This window comes from Perca fluviatilis, chromosome 9 (genome assembly GCF_010015445.1).
Source record: "Perca fluviatilis chromosome 9, GENO_Pfluv_1.0, whole genome shotgun sequence".
NCBI classification, from domain to species: Eukaryota; Metazoa; Chordata; class Actinopteri; order Perciformes; family Percidae; genus Perca; species Perca fluviatilis.
In genome coordinates, this window is record NC_053120.1 from 11,764,168 (window position 1) to 11,786,224 (window position 22,057).

At 39.7% G+C, this 22,057-nt stretch overlaps 1 protein-coding gene across 1 annotated transcript in view; it reads left to right on the forward strand.

Moving 5' to 3' along the window:
- LOC120565976 (collagen alpha-1(XXIV) chain) overlaps positions 1-22,057 on the forward strand; it is a 102,572-nt gene that overhangs the window by 79,806 nt on the left and 709 nt on the right. The window contains exons 39-59 of the mRNA XM_039812141.1: positions 582-635; positions 1,450-1,557; positions 4,272-4,325; positions 6,481-6,534; positions 6,673-6,729; positions 8,317-8,370; positions 8,952-9,005; positions 9,569-9,622; positions 10,431-10,484; positions 11,068-11,175; positions 14,939-15,046; positions 15,186-15,293; positions 17,474-17,527; positions 17,635-17,697; positions 17,990-18,043; positions 18,348-18,383; positions 19,384-19,419; positions 19,812-19,838; positions 20,770-20,835; positions 21,407-21,575; positions 21,762-21,871. Coding sequence (XP_039668075.1) covers positions 582-635; positions 1,450-1,557; positions 4,272-4,325; positions 6,481-6,534; positions 6,673-6,729; positions 8,317-8,370; positions 8,952-9,005; positions 9,569-9,622; positions 10,431-10,484; positions 11,068-11,175; positions 14,939-15,046; positions 15,186-15,293; positions 17,474-17,527; positions 17,635-17,697; positions 17,990-18,043; positions 18,348-18,383; positions 19,384-19,419; positions 19,812-19,838; positions 20,770-20,835; positions 21,407-21,575; positions 21,762-21,871 — 1,482 coding nt within the window. The remainder of the gene's footprint in view (positions 1-581; positions 636-1,449; positions 1,558-4,271; positions 4,326-6,480; positions 6,535-6,672; positions 6,730-8,316; positions 8,371-8,951; positions 9,006-9,568; positions 9,623-10,430; positions 10,485-11,067; positions 11,176-14,938; positions 15,047-15,185; positions 15,294-17,473; positions 17,528-17,634; positions 17,698-17,989; positions 18,044-18,347; positions 18,384-19,383; positions 19,420-19,811; positions 19,839-20,769; positions 20,836-21,406; positions 21,576-21,761; positions 21,872-22,057) is intronic.

The window sequence follows — 22,057 nt, forward strand, 5'->3', positions numbered from 1 at the left end:
TGGATCCTAAGCATATAGCAAATAATAAGACATGGCAAAATGAATTGCACTCTTAGAATTTGAAATACATGCAACTGACAGAGCAGATCACAAAACTGCTCTTAACCAAATAATGCCTTTGTTTCCCAGTAGGGGTCAGCCTTCTCTTCTACAAAGCTCTTTTTGCTACTGGGGCAGTACAATTTTATAGATTTTGAATGTTTAGTCTTGCATGATGGATGTCAGTCAAAGTCTTTGCTAAGTGCTTGTTTGTTTTGAGATCCAGTTCCAGATTTATCTATAGGGGTTTAGGGGCAGAAGGGTCACAAATGTCAGGAATGAAGGCAGCTTCAGGGCACACATTCAAAGCTGTGTGAGGAAGTTTTACAAACACTCAGTCCAGTTTCCAATGTAAGCTGACAAATCTGGTTTTAAACGGCATTGTGGACTAAAGATAATGTCTGGGGAAAAAATGCTGTAGTATCAGGAACACAGGTTGGTGTTTCATGCGGTGCAGTTACAGTATCAAAGTATCAATGGCTCTGATTATAGAATAGATTTGTAATGTCTGTGGTAATCATTGAATGGATCTCCTGCTACAGGGGCCAGAAGGAAAACTAGGGGCCCCAGGGAACAGAGGACGACACGGAAAGAAGGTAAGGACCTTGTTCACCACCACTTTTCCTCTAAAGTACGTTTCCCCCTGCAATGGAACAGCAGAAAGCAAGAGGACACAGTCCAAGGCCCTTTGGCGTTCAGTTTGTTCCAGAGAACTATTGAGTCACCTTGTTTCAGCTGCTTGAGCTATCATTTGCATCAAATGTAAAGTTGACAGGAGTTCAGAGAACATGAGTCAACTTGAGAAGGATAAAGTGACTGCAGCCAGCATTAAAGTGCTCATATTATGCTCATTTTCACATTCATAGTTGTATTTAGAGGCTATACCAGAATAGGTTTACATGGTTTAATTTTCAAAAAACACCATATTTTTGTTGTACTGCACATTGCTGCAGCTCCTCTTTTCACCCTGTGTGTTGAGCTCTCTGGTTTAGCTACAGAGTGAGGCATCGCACTTCTGTTCCATCTTTGGTGGGAGTCGCACATGCGCGGTAGCTAGGTAAGGACTACCAGCCAGTCAGAAGCAGAGTATGCGGGCGTGCCATGCTAGCAGCTAGGTGAGCATTATAACATGTTACAAAGTGACACACGTACGTGTACAAAAAAGATATATAACACAATAAAGGAAAGGGAAAAAGCCAAAAAGCATAATATGAGCACTTCAAAGACAAATTGCCTTTTGAGCTAGTATGGATTTTTTTTCGTGTTGAAGGACGATTCGGACAGAATGGATGGCTTCCTGCTGTCAAAAGAGGTTGAATGCCGACTTTCAACTTAAATGATAGGCTCCGTACTGGCTTTTTGTCATTATTGCGGTTTGTCATACTCCAATGACATTCTGTCTCTTTCCAGGGAGAGAGAGGTCCTCCAGGTCTTGTTGGTGAGATCGGCACACGAGGAGACATCGGCCAGCCAGGCGAGCCGGGTCTGAAAGGTGCCAGGGGAACTCGAGGCACACCAGTTAGTTCCCATTCTTTCTCTCACTTAATCCTGTCTCAGAATCAGACTGAAACTTATGTACAGAGATAAGTGATCGTATTAATCCAACCAAAGTCACATTTAGTCATCATCTTTTGCAGTCAATGTATTGTTAAAAGGAACTTTTTTAATCACCAGCCAACATGGCTAGTTCATTTTTAAAGTTACCAGCCAATCAGATTTTTTTCACTAGCCAAATGTTTTACTAATTTCAACAAATTTGAATAACTTTACTGCTTAATTTCATCCATAATGCACGCTAGGCATGTAGCCGACAGTTGTACGACACATCACGACATAGTGTTCATGGGAAATGGATTAGTACAGCAAGCAGTGTTTCCAGATAAAGATTACGTTTCCAAGCCAAACACACACAAAAACGCTCAAATTTCTGGGCGGAAAACAGACCAATCTGGCACATTCAAACTAGTCTATATCCATGACGTTCCACTTCCAGGATTGCTCCGGTGCTCCCAGAAATTCCTCCGGATCACGCTTCGCCCAGATATCCGTTACCTTCTGCTTCCTTTGTGTTGGCATTTTAAACTCCAGTGGATTGATGAGGACTATGGTTAACTGCTCCTCAGATCTCTGCAGGGTAAATCCAGACAGCTAGCTAAACTATTTGTCCAATCTGAGTTTTCTGTTGCACGACTAAAACAACTTACCAAAACAAGTTTCTTCCCGAGGCTATTTTGCAGCAGCACCATGGCTCCGTCCGGCGCTTAGCACTGCCCAAGACGATTGTGATTGGTTTAAAAAAATGCAAATAAACCAGAGCACGTTTTTCTCCTATCCCAGAATGCTGTATGGACTAGCCAGACCTTCCTCTGCAGCATTGTGGGGAAGATCTGGCAATGCAAGACTAGATTCAAACAGACACAGTCTTATTGGCGTCTTTGTTCTCCAGCCAAATTGGCTACTAACTTTACAATGTTACCTGCCAAAGTTTATTTTTACCAGCATTTGGCGGATTGGTGCGTGTTAATTTAAAGCCCTGATTGTTAATAGGTTTTTTTAAATGGAAGAGAAAAGGTCTTTGGGGAAATCAAAGTAAGAAATGGTCCTTTTCTCAGCCGACTGGAGGGGCGTGTCAGTATTTGATTGACAGCAGCTGGCAGGTTGCCAGAAGAGAAGGGAGCACATGACAAAGCAAACTAACTTGGCTGTAGCTACATGTCATGGGATGACGGCTAGTTGTTAGTGTATAGAAGAGTAAGGACCACACCAACATCTTACTGGACTGAAGTGACATACATGTGCATTTACATGCTGGTTAATGTGCTGTATCTGAGCAACTAATTAGCTATCTTTCTAACTGCAAACTAACGTTAGCAGTGCACTTTTCCCGGTGAATGTTTGTTCAGTCGGTCGCTCGTTCAACAAGGTGCAGGACAAAACGTGCTCATGTTTGTAAGTTATTTAAAGCTTTAGTGCGTAACTTTTTGATATTAATAAACATCCGTTACATTCAAGCCTTTGCCAAATAAGTTGCTACCAAGCTAAGTAAGACTGTCAGCTCCACACAACTCTCTCTGCATTTCTCAGTATGGCTATCTTCAGAAGATTGTGTCGTCCGGCGACTTTCACCCGCAGAAACTCAAGTTTACCTCTTCTGAAGAGTCCATCATGTTTTTTTAATCCTCCGTGTCCTCCTTGGCTACTAGCAACTGTGTGGAGGTGGTGCGCGATCACGGAAGGCTTGTATCATGTGGACGCGCCGACAGTTTTGTCGTCATTGCTTAGAATTCCTCACAGGGGGCAACAGGAACTACGCACTATAGCTTTAAGGAGGAGATTTCTTGTGGGGGTAAGTCTGTGGCACTTCGTGTAGCAGGCTACCATTGAATTAATACAAATCTAGGGGGCACCATCATAAAACAAAAATATATAGTATATCAATTTCTCTCTTTTTAAGTTTCTGATTTTTTTTTTCTCAAAGGAATAAATAAACTGAATAATCAAGTGATTTACAAAGGACATATAAATGAAATGTGTAGGGAATAGTGAATGATGGAGTGGCTTCAGACACACTTTGAAGTTAATCAGGGACTGCTGCACGTTTTCTCTCAAGTAGTTCAAACTAGTAAAGTAGTTCATATTTTGTTATTATGGTTTATGTAAAAATAACAATTTAGTTACTGGTAACTTAAAACTGGAGCCAACTGGACTGATGTAGTGGAGTAAAAAGAAGCCTAAAGTCTTTCTCAAAATTGTGCTTAATGTAATATTAATTAAATTGTTGTTATGTAATACTAAATGTAATGTAATTGCACATTAACAAATTCACCCTTTTGTAAATTCCAGTTAGGAGCTTTCTAATTGTATACTATGACATGTCCAAATGTTTTTTGAGTATTAAAAAAAAAGCTTCAAATGCCCTTCTTTGTTCCGGGCCTTTGTTCCGAGAGACTGCAAGAAAAGACAAGATGGGGTTAGACAAAATGCCAAGAAGAAGGCATCCATTCTTTTCTTCTTTACAGGGAAAGACAGCTCTCTTCTCAGCAGAACCACTAAGACCGTGTTGTGATAGCTGTGGAGAAAAGATTTATATCCCCGTCGTAAAACAACTCTGGGCACAGAATTCAGTTCTTATTTGTGTCTGTTCGAGGCCAAGGTTATATTTAGCTAAAAAAGCTAAAAAAAACATTGCTAGGACTGATTCACCATCTAATTTTGTGTGCATTTTCTTCCAGGGTCAGCCTGGAGTCATGGGGATAGAAGGGCAACCAGGACTGGCAGGATACACAGTGAGTATCACCTATCTGTTGTTTTTACGAGATCCATTTGCCAATGTACGCATACATACTGTACAGTTCTTACTGTATAGTTTAATAAACCCTGACTGGTCAGGAGATTTGGCTTAGCACATCCCACTTTGCTTACATTCTTTGGTGGCCTATCTTACATATGAGTATTACTAAGTTATCTAGATAACGTTTTTTTTTAGAAAATACGGGAAATAAATATTCACCATTTGCGGTGTATCCATCAAACTTAATCCTGCTTCAAGGAACTTTATACATGCTTCAGATACAGATCTAGACTCAACATAGCTGTTTTCAATCAAGCTTACTCACCTCCCCTGCTAGCCTTGTGCCGTAAGCCTAGCATCTGCTGGAGATATCCTGGGTTTGAGTCTGGTGGAGGACACATCATCATTTTCCATTACTCATTACTGTTAATTATCCAAAATACAAGGGAAAGAAATACACAAATAACCACAAGAGCAAAGACAAGAGGTGGAATGTAACATGGTGAAGTCAACAAGCTAATTTTTCCAAGCAACTCCACAGGTGCTTGGTGTTTATATATTTTGTATTGATTTATTTGATAGGGACATGCATATTTATGAACATTGTTGTATAAAAAACACCATGTAAATATGCCAGAATTAGTCAAAATAACTACTTTTCTTCTGCAGTCCCTAGGCAGGTAACATAGGACTAACATAGAGACAGCCAGCAGTCATACAGCACTCATTCACTATAAATTAAAAGGTACACATAATGGTGACATATACATCTGAGACGATACTGTGTTCCGTTTAACAGTGAAAGTGTATGGGTGATGAAATGTGTGACTGTTAAAAGTGAGTGCATCTCTGGTTTTCTAGGAGCCACTGTTTTAAGTGAGTTTTAAAGCTGTTGAATGTAGGACCATCTCTTATTGGGAGGGGCAAGCTATTCCAGAGTTTACCTCCTATTATTGACAATACATTTTGTCCAGAAGTGGTGCGTCTAAATGGTATCACACAGTCCCCTTTAACAGAGGCCCCTGTACTACCTCTGCTTTCAAGTCTTTGGAAAAAGCCATGCAGCGGAGGAGGGGGGCAGGGGGGAGCAAGATGATGTAACACTTTATATGCCAAACAAGCATACTTGAAATGTTTGAAATTGTCCAAGCTTAAAAATGTATGTCTCTCTAAGATATCGCAATGGTGAAATGACAATACCTTTTTATCAAAAGTTTTTATGGCTTTCTTAAATAGAGATTCAATGCTTTTAAGATGAGTTATGCTAGTTAATGACCAGTTTGTAAAACAATACTCAATATGTGAAAAGATCATAGTATATAAGGACAACTTGGCAGCTTTGGTGTCAAGAAATGGCCTAACTTGTTTAAAATTCTGCAAATTGAATTATGTTTAGGCTGTGAATGGATCTACAAATCTGGTCTGTAGCTACAACATTTTGAACATACAAATACTGTAGATTAGCTTATTATATTAATATATAAGAAAATGATCAAGTATGCAGTAGATCTCCAATCTCTCCTTTTCAAACCTTGCTTAAATTCCCCTAGTATACGTAGAGTGACTTTTTAAGTATCCTACTTGTATGCTGGATGACAGTTGGCAGTACTTTTAATGCATTGATCCTAAGACACATTTTAGTCATTAAATACTGTTTTTCATATTCATTCATTTGGCTCAAACTGTTGGGTAACAGCTGCGTAACTGTTGTAAGTGCAGTCCTGCGAAGAATCACTTGGAGGTTGAATTGAACATGGTTGGTGAAGTCTACAAGCTAATTTGTCCAGGCGACTCCACAGCCTGGTCAATGCCAACATCAGTGGGCTTAGGTTGCATAACTTGAACAGGCACCTCAAGTTCTTTTTGTCGCTTTAAATGAATGTGTATAGGTGTGTACTGCATGAAGGCTCTCAGACTCGGTCACATTTCACTCAGGTTGCTGAGAGATTTCTGAGTCTGTGCCAAAAACCCAAATCCTTAAGTGAAAGAATTTAAGAGCTTCTATACAAAGAGTTGTGTTTATATTAAACAGTTCTGATTAATATGCTGACAGCTGAACTCATGTTTCTCCAGGAAACATGCTGTAGCCAGTAGAAGTATGACGGCTTTCTTCGGCTACAATAATGCGCTTTCTTTTTTTTTTTTTTTAGGGTCACCCTGGCAAGCCTGGGCCCATTGGACCACCAGGGCCTAAAGGTGAAAAGGTAATATGATACCTGAACTAGTGTTTGAAAATTAATTATTTCAGTGTTATAGGTTTTGATGTATTTCAATGTACTGTCAGGTTGCAAAAGCTTACGTCTGCATGTGTGATTGTGTGTGTAATGTTTTCTACATTCCAGGGTTATCCAGGCGAGGACAATAAGACCCCAGGACTGCCAGGGCCCTTAGGTGAACCAGTAGGTCTTGCTTTCCTTTAAACTCTCCTTTCTGATCCCTAACACTTCTTGCTCTGTTTAGTCCAAGCCATTTAAATACCGGATTGACACTGGAAGGAAAAGTTAATCCCGATCAATTCCTGATTTTAGCACCAAGTCCACACATTTTGTATCCCACCAGATTGACAATAATGTATGAGTGTTTCTGTTCTTAAATCTGTCACGCATATGGACCCCTGATTATCAACCTGTGTGGCTAAGATCTTGACTGTATTAACAAGCTAAAAATGTTTGGCAAGGGGTGTTTACACTTCAGGGTAAAGCTTAAGCTTAGCTTTGTTTGTCTTCTTATATTCAGTCATAATGAAAATATACGTAGGTCTCATCACAATGAGCACAACTGTTCTATTGTTAAATCTAAAACAGGCTTCCTTACTGTGCATTTATACAAAACGTGTCTCTGACAAGGGCAAGAGTTACATTGAGGGCCGTTACTCACCCTAAGTTACCTCAAAGATTCTGCATCCAAGATAACAAAGTCATTGAGACATAGACTAATATCAAAAGAGGATCAGGACTTATCAAAGAGTCTTAGCAACTTGGGAAAGCTCACAGGCAGTGGTGGAATGTAACTAAGTACTTTTACTCAAGTACTGTACTTAAGTACAAATGAAGGTACTTGTACTTTACTTGAGTCTATTCTTTTCATGTCATGTTCTACTTCTTCTCCACTACATTTCAGAGGGAAATATTGTACTTTTTACCCCACTACATTAATCTGACAGCTTTAGTTACTAGTTACTTTACAGACTAAGACAAAACATAATGTAGTTTATAAAATACAATGGTTTATTATAAATTAATCTAGCCGACCATATATATGCCTACAAGTACAGCAGAAATGATTAGCCGATTAAACACTTAATTGATTGACAGAACTGTTTTGATTATTTCCAGTTTCTGAAAATTTGAGGATTTTTCTGCATTGAGTACTTTTACTTTTAATTCTTGAAGTACATTTTTTCTGATGTAACTGACATACTTTTACTTAAGTAACATTTCCAATGCAGGACTTGTACTTGTAACAGAGTATTTTTACAGTTTGGTATTAGTACTTTTACTTAATCAAGGATTTGAGTACTTCTTCCACCATTGCTCACAGTTATACAGCACCATGACTCTTGTGCACTTTGAGACACATTTCTCAGCTCTGGACATGACCACAGAGACAGGCCTACATTAACAATCAGGGTTACTGGAAGTCGACACAGGTATAGATAGCAGCCTACCATATGAGTGGTATTGGATTATCAAGTTGGCACAGTATCGCAGTACGTAGCATGAGCAGTACAATGGTAGCCTGTGTCTTGCTGCGGCCCCTGACCAAGATTGGCTGAAAGTAAGGTTCAATGTGAAATTACGCCTTTCCATTTGATTCCAGGATAGATCCAGACTCATAGGTCACATCTATTCAATATGTTGTGTGTTGGCCTGAGAAATGACTCTGTCTTTACGTAGCTGCCCAGCTCAATTGAGGCTTTGTGGGCATAAATGAAGGCATGCATGTACAGTATGTGTGTTCATGTGTGTGCATCTGTTTCTACACAGGGGCCCCCAGGAGAACGAGGAGAACGTGGAGAGCCAGGGGATGAAGGATATCAGGTAGACCAAACTACTAAATCATCATCAGACATATCACACACTTACCACTCAGTGTGCTTGTCTTCTTGATTGTTGTTCGTACTCTTTTGGTGCTCCAATGAACACTGCTCTGCTCAGGTACTGTAAGGGCAGACCACACATGTGGGAGAGGATTACCACATTCCCAGCAATAAGGCTGCGGAAATCTGGTGTTTTTGTCACTTTATGCATCTCAGTCCCAGGCTTCTTTTCTCTCACAAAAGTAAACCCACAGTTGGTGTTTATATTAAGCTGTGAATGGATCTACAAATGTAGTCTGTAGCGACAACATTTTGAACAGGCAAATCCTGTACAAAAGCTATTTGATTTAGACGATAACAACTGTTTTGATGTTTTATCATATATCTTCTTATTCTAAATTTGTTATCCCAGTGTATAATTCTAATTATGAGAATATTATTATATTAATATATAAGAAAATTACCTAGTATGCTGTAGGTATCCAATCCTCCTTTTCAAACCTTGCTTAAATTTCAGCACTAATAAAGAATGAGAACTGAGAATTAGAGAGAATTATAATTATATATTAAAATATTTTTCAGGGCCATGTTGGTACCACTGGATCTCGTGGAGCTGTTGGACCGCAAGGCCCACCGGTAAGTCAATAAATGTCTGTAGTACAGTAGCTACAGTATATAGTAATAGTACTATATACATATATATATATATATATATATATATATATATATATATATATATATATCAGTTTTAACATATTTTTGATATGTGCATTCAAATCACTGTACCAGTGGCTTTGTACCCATGGTGGAGCACATTAACTATAAACAGTGATGTAAAAAGACAAAACAACATACTGACAATTGTGCTGTTCTTAGAGACTTACCAGTAGTTGGGCTAACTATGTGAAATATGTGTTTTGGCTAAGGGTGAGACAAGAGTAGGGCATAGTCAGAAGGATTAGGAGCTTTTCTGTGTCCTAAGTAGACAAATTGGCATCATGGTGTCCACACAAAACTTAGGAAGCAGTGTAGATAAAGTGTAAATCCATTCATTACATTATGCAATTTGACAAGCCAATAATGTTGTTTTTCTGAAAACCTGTGAAAACCTATTTCCACCTATTTCGTCATGTAAACAGAGTATGGATTCATATGACATCGTCGTTTTTTTGTTTGTTTGTGTGTTTGTCTTTTTTCAGGGATCACCAGGCCTCCCTGGAGAATCAGGCCCAAAAGGAGAGATAGGCGCTCCGGTGAGTCAATGCAAATCCCCATAGCAAGAAAATGAAACGTACAGTACATGTATGTACATCACTTCACTCATGTATAAATGTGTCATTAAACTTTTAACACAGTCCTGTCCAGCCACTGCCAGCAGGGTTGGCTTTGGTTGGCCTGGGTTAATAAATGACACTTTGGATGAAGAAAGCTCCTTCTGTTTTCTGACAGAATGAAAGACTAACCACAGACATTTGGCCAAACCACCTTATATTTTTTTTTACCTGTTACCAGATAAACACGCTAGTACAAAGACTCTGTGACCTCTGGTCACAGAGCTAATCTGGTGGAATTTTAGTAAAGGAAAAAAAAAAAAAAACTAAATTCAGCGTACAGCGTGTCTGCCACACAGGATCTGCTGTATTTCTCTTTTAAATGTACGGCTTTGGTTCCTTGAGGGATAGCTTTCTAGGACTGTACATACTGTACATATCTGACTATATCAGGTTCTGGAGGTCAAATATGAAAAGCAAAAGAAAGACAGATTTTTCTAGAATTATGTATAGAATAAGTGTATAAAGTTGATCTTATTAAGCATGACAATATAATCTAGAATGTGCTGTTATTAAAAAACAAAGCAGTGGATGTTTCCTGTGTTAGTGTTAAGCCATACATTTCATTTAAACACCTCATTGTGATTTAACCTAATTGAAAACACAAGACAAAGGACATTCAGTGGGGACAAAAAAGCGATAAATATAAAAGTATAGTAGTATAGTATGACCTTGTGTGTTTTTGTGAATGCTGGTGTATGTTTTAGTTGTCATGTGTGTGTTTATCCAGGGCTCGGCCGGAAAGAAAGGAGCAAGAGGGCTGAGTGGAGCTCCTGGCATCGAAGTGAGTATCACATCACCTCAACCAAATGCATGGCTGAGAGAGAGACAGCAGCAGCAGTCGTACAATTAAGAGCACTTTCCACTACGATTAGCTGTGTGATAATGATGATGCAGCTCGACATTGGGGAAACAGCTGACTGAGTAGCTTTAGCATTACCAGAGTATTGCATGTTTACAAATGAGTTACCATCACTGCATATACAAAAGGGGAGAGCAGGCAATAGTAATAAATAGATCATGTAACTTAAAAAAATGCCCTGCCGCTGTCCATCATTAGTTGACATATTGCATGGGTCACCAAATGTCAGCAGCAACAGTATTGTATTTCCTTTAAATGTCTAAATATTTCCAATGCGTTACTTTCAAACTTTATTGATCTGTAATTGGGTCCTGGCAAAAACTTTTTTGGGCTGAGGTCTGCAGGTATGCATCTCTTTATCTACAATGGAGAATTCAGAGGAAGAATTAGGGAGTAGAAACCTGGTATGGTAAGAATAGTGATATTATGCTCATGATATGTCTGTAGCTGCTCCTCAGGCTGAGATTGAGATTGAGTGACATTGTCACTGTTGGAAATGTTCCAGGGGTCACTTGGTTTACCTGGACTCGTGGGAATGAACGGTTACCCAGGGCCGGATGGTCCCCCAGGACTGACTGGCTTACCAGGATTTCCCGGAAAAAAAGGACGACAGGTAACCAATGACAGTATCATATAGTCAGTAATGTACTTATCTGAATATAATTGTGTGCAATTTTAATGATCTACCCGTTTTGGTTTAATCCAAAGTAAAAGGGAATGTAAAGAAAGTAATGAGTAAATGAATGGCTTCTCTTTCTTTTTACTTTCTTAGATGCATATCTCATTTCATTATTATCTTTTGGTTTAAATCAAACCCCTCTCTTCTTACCACTAACGACTATATGGATAGGAATATCTGCAACCTCTATTCTTCCCTCTGTGCTTTCTAAATAAACGTCCATCTCAATGCGTGATAATCAGAAGGCAACAACAATTAATGAAATTGGATCTTCACACAACTAGGTCTATTCATCTTGTTTTTTTCTGCAGAATATAAATTGAGTCTCCATAATGTCTTTATTAATGGCACTTTGGCCTGCTTAAAGCTATAGTGCGTAGTTTCTGCCGCCCCCATGAGGAATTCTAAGTAATGACAACAAAACTGTTGGCGCGTCCAGTGGCCAAGGAGGACACGGAGGATTAAAAAACATGATGGACTCTTCAGAAGAGGTCATTATCTTCACTCGAGTTTCTGCGCGGTAAAGTCACCTGACACCACAATCTTCTGAACATAGCCATACTGAGAAATACAGAGTTGTGTGGAGCTGTTAGTCTTAATTATCTTTGTAGCAACTCATTTTGGCAATTGCTTGAATGTAACGGATGTTCATTAGTATCAGAAAGTTAAAGCTTTAAGCAATACTATTTGGGTTATTATTTTAGAAAAAGGTTTAAGTAAGTTAGTAGGCCCTTCTAGCTAATCACATACAAAGTATTATATCAAATATATAAAAGGCAAAGCTCCCTGATATGTTTTACCAATGTCAGTCATAACAAAGATGTCTGAGCTACACAGATGATGACAAGTGGAAAACGTGGAATTATGAGGGTGGTCGGGTTCACATTTGAAAATTACGAATCTGACTATGTGGCTGTCACTCCCACACAGAGAAGCTCAGTTATGTGCTATGTCTCAAAACATCCTTGCTCAGCACAATCATTGTAGGTCACAAAAGGGATTTGCTTGCATAACTGAACCTTCAAGAGGACCTTTCCTTTACTGTACTTAGTGCTAAAACTCAGCAGTCCTCACAGCAGAGATGAAATACAGCTGCAGACAACTTAATCACCTGACTGTTTTTTGTTTTTAGCTGCATTAGATTACCAAGTGCCTCAGGAGACACCATATAGACCTCACTACGCAGTCAGACACCATGAAAACTTGTGCCACATTGTCCCCTTAGCACAGGGATTTTTATTTGACTGCATCTGAATGCCCAACGCTTTCCTTCAGCTGCTACCATCTGTAGAGTTAAGACTGAGACATACGGCTGAGATTGACTAATCATTAAATGCCTTGTTTGATTTGATTGGCTTCTTCTGGTTGCGACTGCAGTCGGTTTATCCAAATAAGTGTGCAGCCAGGGTGGATTGGGATTTCATGCATGGATGTCTTTGTCCTTTTCAGCCAAGAGTTGGAAAGCCAAGTCCTTTCTGTCTGGCTTTCATTTACATAATGTTGTGTGAAAGTCTAGTCAGTCTAATTTTGGCATCATGTTTTTCATTTTAACTGAAATGATATGGTTTCTGGCAGAGTCAGTCCTATAACTCTACGGCTCCTAAGTCACACAAAATACTTTGTATAATTTGAAAGAAATACACTAGCTGTGAATTTAAAATGCATGTTTAATTTTTATTCACAGAGACCTTTTATTATATGTGAGCTGTTTTTGGAGATAGCAGGTTTTCTTGAGCCAATAGTCTGCTTCAGTAGTCTAGAGCTCTTAGGGTGGTCTTTTACTACAAAGCACCCGGGGCTGTCTCGGCAGGAGAGGTCCGCTATTTTCAATTTCACACTACGTGCTTCCATAGTGGGAAAGATATGCAATATGGCTTCGTTCTGCCACTGCTGGCAGGCTGCAGAGTCCATGCAGAATAATCCTCATCCTGTCTGTCCTTGTTAGTCATTATTCCCATAATGATTGTCAATTATCTTCTTACTCATTATGTTCCTCATTATCTGCTGCATATTCATTTCATTACACATTGCCAGTTGGATGCATTCCCAAAGTGAAAATGGAAGACTTTGGATAATTTCTGCTTTATTGGACAGTGTAAAAGTGAGCAACAAGAAAGAAATGCAGCAGAGGACATTATCTGAAAGGGGCTGCAAAGCAGGTGCTAGAGGCTTCTGCTTTTGGGTTAGCCATTCAAGAGAAGAAGCACAAACGTGATAACATCAGGAAACTAATGTTATCTAGTTTGTTTCAAGAACCCTCGGAAACACTGACCTGATATTATAGGTAGGGCTGGGTACCAAACTCAATACTTTTTAGGCACTGACCGAATTGCCAGTACCCAATTTCAATACCTAAGGAGTAAATCTCCTCAGCGTCAGTGAGCCAATAAGCATGCAGCATGCTTCTACCAAGATCTAACAATGTTTGTGATTGGCTGTCTAACGTTACACGTCGTAGAGGCAGGCAGGAAAAACTTTACGTTATACAGAGACGGGGCTCACGTAGTAGGAGCTGAAAAATAAATAAAAAGATTTGTGCCGTAATGTGTAATGTTTTAATTTATTTTTGTTTTTTAAAATTAGTGTCAAAAAAGTATTGTTTTGGAACCGGAATCAAACATATTTGATATTGAACATTTTTTTAATGATACCCAGCCCTAATTAGTTAGCTTAGCCTAAAGGATTAAGAACACCTGACCAGTGAGTGCTGTCCAAAAAAATTTAAAAAGTAATTTCAATATGTCTGTAATGCAGAAGCTTCAGACATTTCTGTGCTTGTGTTAGATACCATATTTGTTAGGAAGTAGACGTTTTGTTGGCTCAACAGCAGCTCTGACACAAGACTGAGACAGCCAAGTGTCAGAGGGTGTGTGTGTGTGTGTGTGTGTGTGTGTGTGTGTGTGTGTGTGTGTGTGTGTGTGTGTGTGTGCGCGCGCGCGCCCGCGTGTGAAGGTTGGAGGGGTCAGTTTGAATTAAAATCTCTGACTGATCTCATTAAGCTGATATACAGTGGCTTTTTCTTATACAAGAGCTTCCTAGCACCTGCAGGTTGGGGGTACAGCCATTAAACCTGGCTCCTGACTTATCCGCTCTCCTCACAGCGATCAAAGAACAGGCCTATGTGAGGTGACGACCCACTCAATCTGTTATTCTAATATAACTCACTCCCCACTGCCTCACCACACTGCTGATGGAGCAGGTAACCGCTGTGGTCTGTGGTGTAAAAAAGCAACTCAGTGATTACTTAAAGTTACTTAAAGAGCCCACTGTCAAAAAATATTATAACCAGGAGAGGCCAGCGGACTTCAGCACTGTGGTTTACAGCTACAAAACATTGAAAAGAATTAAAGCTGATGCTGTTTTTTTGGCCTACTGTATGTTTGACATAGCCTGCCATGGACTTTTGAAAACTTTTCCCTGTTAGTGCGTTCAAGTATGCTCCGGCATCAGAAGTTTGAGTTTAAGAGCAGACTTTAAATGCAAGAAACATCCAAATTTACATTGTCCTCGTCAACATCCATGTGTGCTTTTTAATTAACCACCCTTATGAGTGAAAAAAAAATACAAAAAAATGAATGATTAAAAAATCTTTTTTATATTTTTCATAGTAAAAAAATAAACAATCATATTCTTTATTTGTCATTTTGTTTTTAAAATTTACAACATTTTATCGACACCAACTTTGGTTTGCATTCAGGGTCAACAAGGCTTGGTGGGACAAGAGGGACCTGCTGGACGTCCAGGTCCCAGGGGAGAGATTGGACTTCCTGGACCACCTGGAGAAAGAGGCCTGCCTGGTCAGAAGGTAAAAACGATAATAAATATTGACCTAATTGTTTTTTTTATTGTAGCAGTATGTCTCGACAGAACAAAAAAGTCTCCAGTGAAGAAACATTTTCTTAAGTTGTAACAACATTTTTTAAACCCAACCTTTGTGGGTTCAGGGAGAACTGGGACTTCCAGGGGACAGGGGAGCCTCGGGAATCAAAGGCATGGAGGGGGCTACAGGTGACCAGGGCAGGAAAGGTGACCAAGGACCCAAAGGACAACCAGTGAGTATTAAACAGGCATTTGTGATTTAAAGTAAAAATCCATTAAAGCTTTAGTGCGTAACTTTTTTATATTAATGAACGTCCGTTGCATTCAAGCCATTGCCAAATGAGTTGATACAAAGCTGAGTAAGACTATCAGCTCCACACAACTCTCTCTGTATTTCTCAGTATGGCTATGTTCAGAAGATTTTTGTCATCTGGTGACTTTTGCTCGTAGAAATTTGATTGAAGATAATTACCTCTTCTGAAGAGTCCATCATGTTTTTTTAATCCTCCGTGTCCTCCTTGGCTACTAGCAACTGCATAGAGGAGGGGTGGGGGCGCGTGCGCGATCGCGGAAGGCTTGTATCATGTGGACGCGCTGACAGTTTTGTTGTCATTACTTAGAATTCCTCATGCGGGAGACAGAAACTACGTACTATAGCTTTAAAATAGGATTCAAGTAGATTTCCATACCCTGGAATAATTGTGTAACAATAAAAGTGTGGTAGATATTGAGTTACAGATCTTGCCGTATCATTCACATATATAGTATGAACTAAAGTAAGTAAGTAAAGATTCAATTAGAAATTAACTATTCACACAAAAACGCATTATCCCAACATTTTTGTATTGCAAGATATAGGTTTGATTCACAGATTCATACCTTTTTTTTTTAATGGTTATTAAAATGTTCTGTCTTTGACACCTGAAATATATTTTTGAAATATAGAAGTCATAACTGTGTTGGCCACTACATTGCTCTTTTTAAATTGATACCATCCCTAGGGCTTTATAAGTGTATATACATTGTTTAAAGGTCCCATGACATGGTGCTCTTTGGATGCTTTTATATAGACCTTAGTGGTCCCCTAATACTGTATCTGAAGTCTCTTTTATATAGGCCTTAGTGGTTCCCTAATACTGTATCTGAAGTCTCTTTTATATAGGCCTTAGTGGTTCCCTAATACTGTATCTGAAGTCTCTTTCCCGAAATTCAGCTTTGGTGCAGAATTACAGCCACTAGAGCCAGTCCCACAATGAGCTTTCCTTAGGATGTGCCATTTCTGTGTCTGAAGCTATTGAGGAGGAGAGTGGGAGTGGCATTGTGGATGGTGGGGGTGTGGCCTTGACCAACTGCCACTTTTCTCGTTTGAAAGCCATGATGTCTCTCTCTCATGGGTTGGCCAAATTCTCTGGGCTGGCAAAGCAGAGAAAGGGGAGGTAACCTTGCTTGTTATGACCTCATAACGAGCAGATTCCAAAACGGCTCATCTGAGCTTTCATTTTCTCAAAGGCAGAGCAGGATACCCAGGGCTCGGTTTACACCTATCGCCATTTCTAGCCACTGGGGGACCATAGACAGGCTGGGGGAACTCATATTAATGTTAAAAAACCTCATAAAGTGAAATTTTCATGCCATGGGACCTTTAATACCTCTCTAAATATAGCTTCAGGGGGTTAGGTAGCCCATGTGCGTGTCTGACACTTTTCCACCCTGAGTGGTATAACAAATTATCTGGGCGAGACCAAGGATGGAAACATTCCGCCTGGTAAGGCCAAGTTACTGTATGCAAGATCCTCACCCTCCAGAGACCTGCAAAAGAGGTGCTCCACTTTGCTTATGTAAATCCTCAAAGAAGAAGAAAAAAAGAAACAACATTCAATCCCTCGCTCTCCCCTCCTTCCACTAGTTTTCTCCATTGATGCCGTGAAACAGAGAGCAGACTCGGGCCCTTGGGTCAGATCCCTTTACACTTTTCAGTGAATAGAGTTTCTCAGTCAAAGTCGCTGGCACGAAAGTGGAGCGGTCTCGAGGATGTAGATGACTGGCTGTACAAACACAACGTGTCTGCCACCCTGGACGACAGACAGCTTTCAGACAGAGAATAGGGTGAAGACACCAACCCCCCCCCAGTGTGTGCTTCTAGGAGGGTGTGCGAGTGTGGGCTGGGGCATCTGTATCAGATATAAAGCCTTGTGTGCGCCCTAGTTCTTTTAAAGCCAACATGCTGTGTTTCTACTGTGTCTGGAGTTGTAGGTACACACACACACACACACACACACACACAGAGACTCTGTATACTCTTACTTATCATATGATGTGTTTGTCAAATGCGTACTAAATGTCAAAAGTGTGTCAGTGTGTAAAAGGCAAAGCTCTTTTATTACTATGATGTGATTGTCTTTTCTGCTTGCAGGGGGAATATGGGGATCTGGGAATAGTTGGCTTACAGGGCTTTCCAGGGCCAATGGTAAGAGACTTAGCTAACCCACATTTAAAAGAAAACATTTCCTCTAGTATATTGTCCCTGTATAATGGCACACAGGGATTGACAAGACCTATTTTTCCTTCAAACAGGGGCCGAATGGTGATTTGGGATTGAGAGGCTTCCCTGGCCCGAAAGGCCCATTGGGCACTCTGGTAAGTTTCATTTAAAATAGAAACAGTAAGCACACAGCTGTGCTTTCTGTACTGCTGGAATTTTAACCACACTAGTGAAATAATATATTAAAAGGATTACAATGATCTGAAATATGCATACAGATGTCTTCAACTCCTCTTTAGAGCACACACACTTTCTGTTGTAATCATTTAGGACACCCTGAAGTCTTGCGGGATGCATTGTAACACACCTTTCAGCAGTCTCACTGTTGAGAATGTGTAAATTTAGACAGACATGTTTATTCATCCTTAACCCTTCTGTTTGTTTCAGGGATTCACTGGACCTGTAGGCCCTGAAGGAATGATGGGCCCAATGGGAAAACCTGTAGGTTTCTGTGTGTGTGTGTGTGTGTGTGTGTGTGTGTGTGTGCGTGTGCGCGTGCGTGCATGTGTGCGTGCGTGTGTGTGTGTAAAAAAGTATTGTCTAACGACACAATCACAAGACAATGATCAGCGAATACTGTAGAGCTGAGAAGGATGTTGACACAATGGAAATAATGAGAGATATTTTATAACTTTCAATAAAGTCAGTCCATTAAATGGCCATGTCCTAATTCAAGTGTATATAGAATACAGAGCGGGATACAATGCTGGATATGTTTTCATGTTTTTACGTATCTTTTCCACAGGGACCAAGGGGTCCGAAGGGAAGCGGTGGTGAAATGGTAAGATCTGATTCAAACCAGTAACCAAACAACGAAAGGTCTGTCAGACTGATTATGTGATAATGATTTATATTACGTATGATTACATGCTGATTTACCATTTGATTATGTCATGATTATACTGAAGAGTCAGACTTGAAAATGTCTTACCGAGAAAGCATTGCTGGGCCAGTTATAATGGCGCCAGCTAAAAGCAGATTGTGGGTGTGAAAAAAAGAACTACTGTAGATGACGAAGGCTGTGTTTAAATATGCATGAAAGCTAGCTGTGGTTCAGTGGTACTTTTGTTTATATGACTGTCCTCCTCTGTAGATAGGTATGGCTGAGTCATAGTGAAAGTAGCTCTTTTCAGTGTGTCCCGGAGCTCGCTGTGGGGCCTTACAGTACTCTCAGACCCTCTTGTGTAAACAATGTTGAGGAAATGCCTTGTCAAAATGTTAGCATGGCAAACCACAATGCAATCCCCATATTCACTTCTATATCCCTGCTCCCACTCTGTAATGTAAACTGTAGTAAGATTCTTAGTTCAGCCTCTGTAATTCCCACTGACTAACCACTGCCACACATAGACAAACACAGACACAGACTCACACACACACACACACACACACACACACACACACACACACACACACACACACACACACACACACATGCACACACAAACAGACTGTGTACATAATGGCCCCTTCATTATAGCCTTCTCTCAAACACTGATGATGTCAAATATATGCATACTGTCACATATATGGACATGAACTACCTGAAACCACCTGAGTCCAGCTGCCGGGGGTAGCTACTATAGAACAGTCAAATAGCTCCTGCTATTCCTCATAGAATCACAGAGAAAAGTGATGGGAGAAACTTAATCATGATTCTGAAGTTGTTCCCTGCAGAGTCCCACGCTGCTCGCTGTGATGCTGCACCTTGATTATCCGATACATGTTTTTTTTAAAGCACTCAGCTCTCAGTAGACTGATTTTCTTTCTCACACCTTCAGGGGCCTCAAGGACCACAGGGAAGTCCAGGACCTAGCGTAAGTGTTAACCTCACTATCACATCTCAGCTTTATACTACAGTACATGTACTCTATTAATGTAACAATACAGTTCTGTGATATGTCTAATTATGAAACATAGTGGATGAGCTTGCTTTCATTTCAGTCAGTCCGGTTTTGGAATAATTGGTGGCATTGCCATATGAGATTTCAAATGATTTATTATATACATTATAAAATATGATGACTAAAATACTACTATCTTTCAAATGTATTCAGTTCTCTGGTTGCACACTCAAACATCTCCCTATAATGTATCTTCAGAGTCCACTGACACAGACATGGTTTGCCAGAAAGTGATCTGCCCGCAACCACAATAGGCTCATTTTTCACTGTCACTCATTTTGTCGTCTTCTTTCTTCCCACCTTAGGGACCCCCAGGTGCTCCAGGTCCAACAGTAAGTGCTTCATGTCACTCAAGTAGACAGGTAGATAGGATCAGCTAGCAGGCAGGAGCCCATTTTTGAGTTTCATGCAAAATATATAAGGTTTGAACAATAAAGTTGCAGGGAAATTGTCCAGCTCTTAGAGTAATTTATTTATTTACAACAGGATGCGGATATATATATATATATATATATATATATATATATAATGAATTTGAATGACTAAACCCTGTATCCTCATCCTGTTGTATGTCTTAATCTCTGGCTGGAGAATAACCCTGTTATATCTCTCTTTCTTTTTATTCCTGAAATCAAAGATTTGTGACTGCCAAGGCTTCAATAGACTTTCCAAAGAAATAAAGAAAAGCAAGCAGAGCAAAGCCAAGATAAAATAGAGACTGGACAAACATGTCTTGTTTGCATCTTTGCTAAACTATAGATGAGCCAATATATATGAGCCAATGATAAGACGTGCAAAAAAGAACATATTTATTCAGAAGCATTGACACAATCAATGATCAGCCTGTGATACTGATAGAAACCCTCATCACATCTCTTATGTGTCATAACTTGTGGATAAAGTGTGTCTTTCTGCTATCTGAATGACCTTTACCTGCTCAAACATTTGTAAAAACCCAGAAAAACAACTACATCAGATGCCTTTCTTTTGTTTACACACATGCTGAGTTATTCTTCCCCCTACTAAAGTCAGGAATTTCAGAGTTTATTGATGCAAGACTTATTTTACTGCTTTTCTCTGGTATTAAAGTGTATTCTTATTCTATTAAAGTTTTTTCCATATACCAGATGTGTATTGAAACTGCCATGTTTTCTATAACCAATGAAAAAGCCTTTGGATTATAATCTTTTAGTTAAATAATGAACAGGGCACTGAATGTGTTATGTTTTCATTAAACTGAATATGTTGATTTTGAATCCACAGAGGCTGATATATGATGACTCAGCAGTCTACGGTCTATCTGACTCTAACGCTGCCCTCAGCACACAGGTAAGGCACTAATACTCTCAGTCAATGGACTGGGTGGATTCTTGCATGGATGGCAGATAAGTTGGCAGAAGGACAGACAATGAATAAATGGAAGTTAGTTTAAAGCTTTAGTGCGTAACTTTTTTATATTAATGAACATCCGTTACACTCAAGCCAAATGACTTGATACAAAGCTAAGTAAGACTGTCAGCTCCACAAATCTCTCTGTGTATTTCTCATTATTGCTATGTTTAGAAAATGATGTTCTTCGGCAACTTTCACGCACAGAAACTCAAGTGAAGATAATTACCTCTTCTGTTGTCCATCATGTTTTTTAATCCTCCATGTCCTCCTTGGTTACAAGCAACTGCATGGAGGAGGGGTGGGGCGCGGTCACGGAAGGCTTGCGTCACGTGGATGTGCCAACAGTTTTGTTGTCATTACTTAGAATTCCTCATGGGGGCGACATAAACTACGCACTATAGCTTTAAAATTTGTTTCGCACTTTCTGTTGGTTTTGTAACTGTAATGAAGGCACTAATGATATATAATTTTGGAGCTTGATAGTGCTGTCTTTCCCGTTCTCAACCAGAGTTTACAGAACACCGAAATGAGCCTCTCCGATCAAAATACGGAGATACTAAAGACTCTACATTACCTGAGCAGTGTGATTGAGAGCATAAAAAAGCCTCTGGGCACAAGGGAGAACCCAGCCCGTGTCTGCAAAGATCTGCTTGACTGTCATCACAAGCTCAGAGATGGTGAGAGTCTCATCTACCTGATACTGAATGGATGGGAATGCAGAATTTTTTTTAAATTAGATCTTTTTGTTACACATTTTTAAACATATGTAGATGTTTGCATATACATTTGTATAAAATACTTGCTCTCTCTCTCTCTCTCTCTCTCTCTCTCTCACTCACTCTCTCTCTCTGTCCAATTTTAAGGTTGGTTCTGGATTGATCCAAACTTGGGCTGTACTTCTGATGCCTTCAAGGTCTTCTGCAATTTTACCGCAGGAGGGCAGACCTGTTTACATCCAGTAGCCTCTAATAAGGTAACATTTAAGTTTTAAAAAGATGATATATCAACATATCAATGTGCTAGATGAAATAAAGTGCTGTTTCTTTACTTTATTTAATCCTAAATAAAGAGAAATAGTGGTTATATTTTGGATGGTGGGGACAGGTAGTGCTCTGTCATTGCTGTCACTATCCATGTCAGTTAATTCTTTGAACTTTTC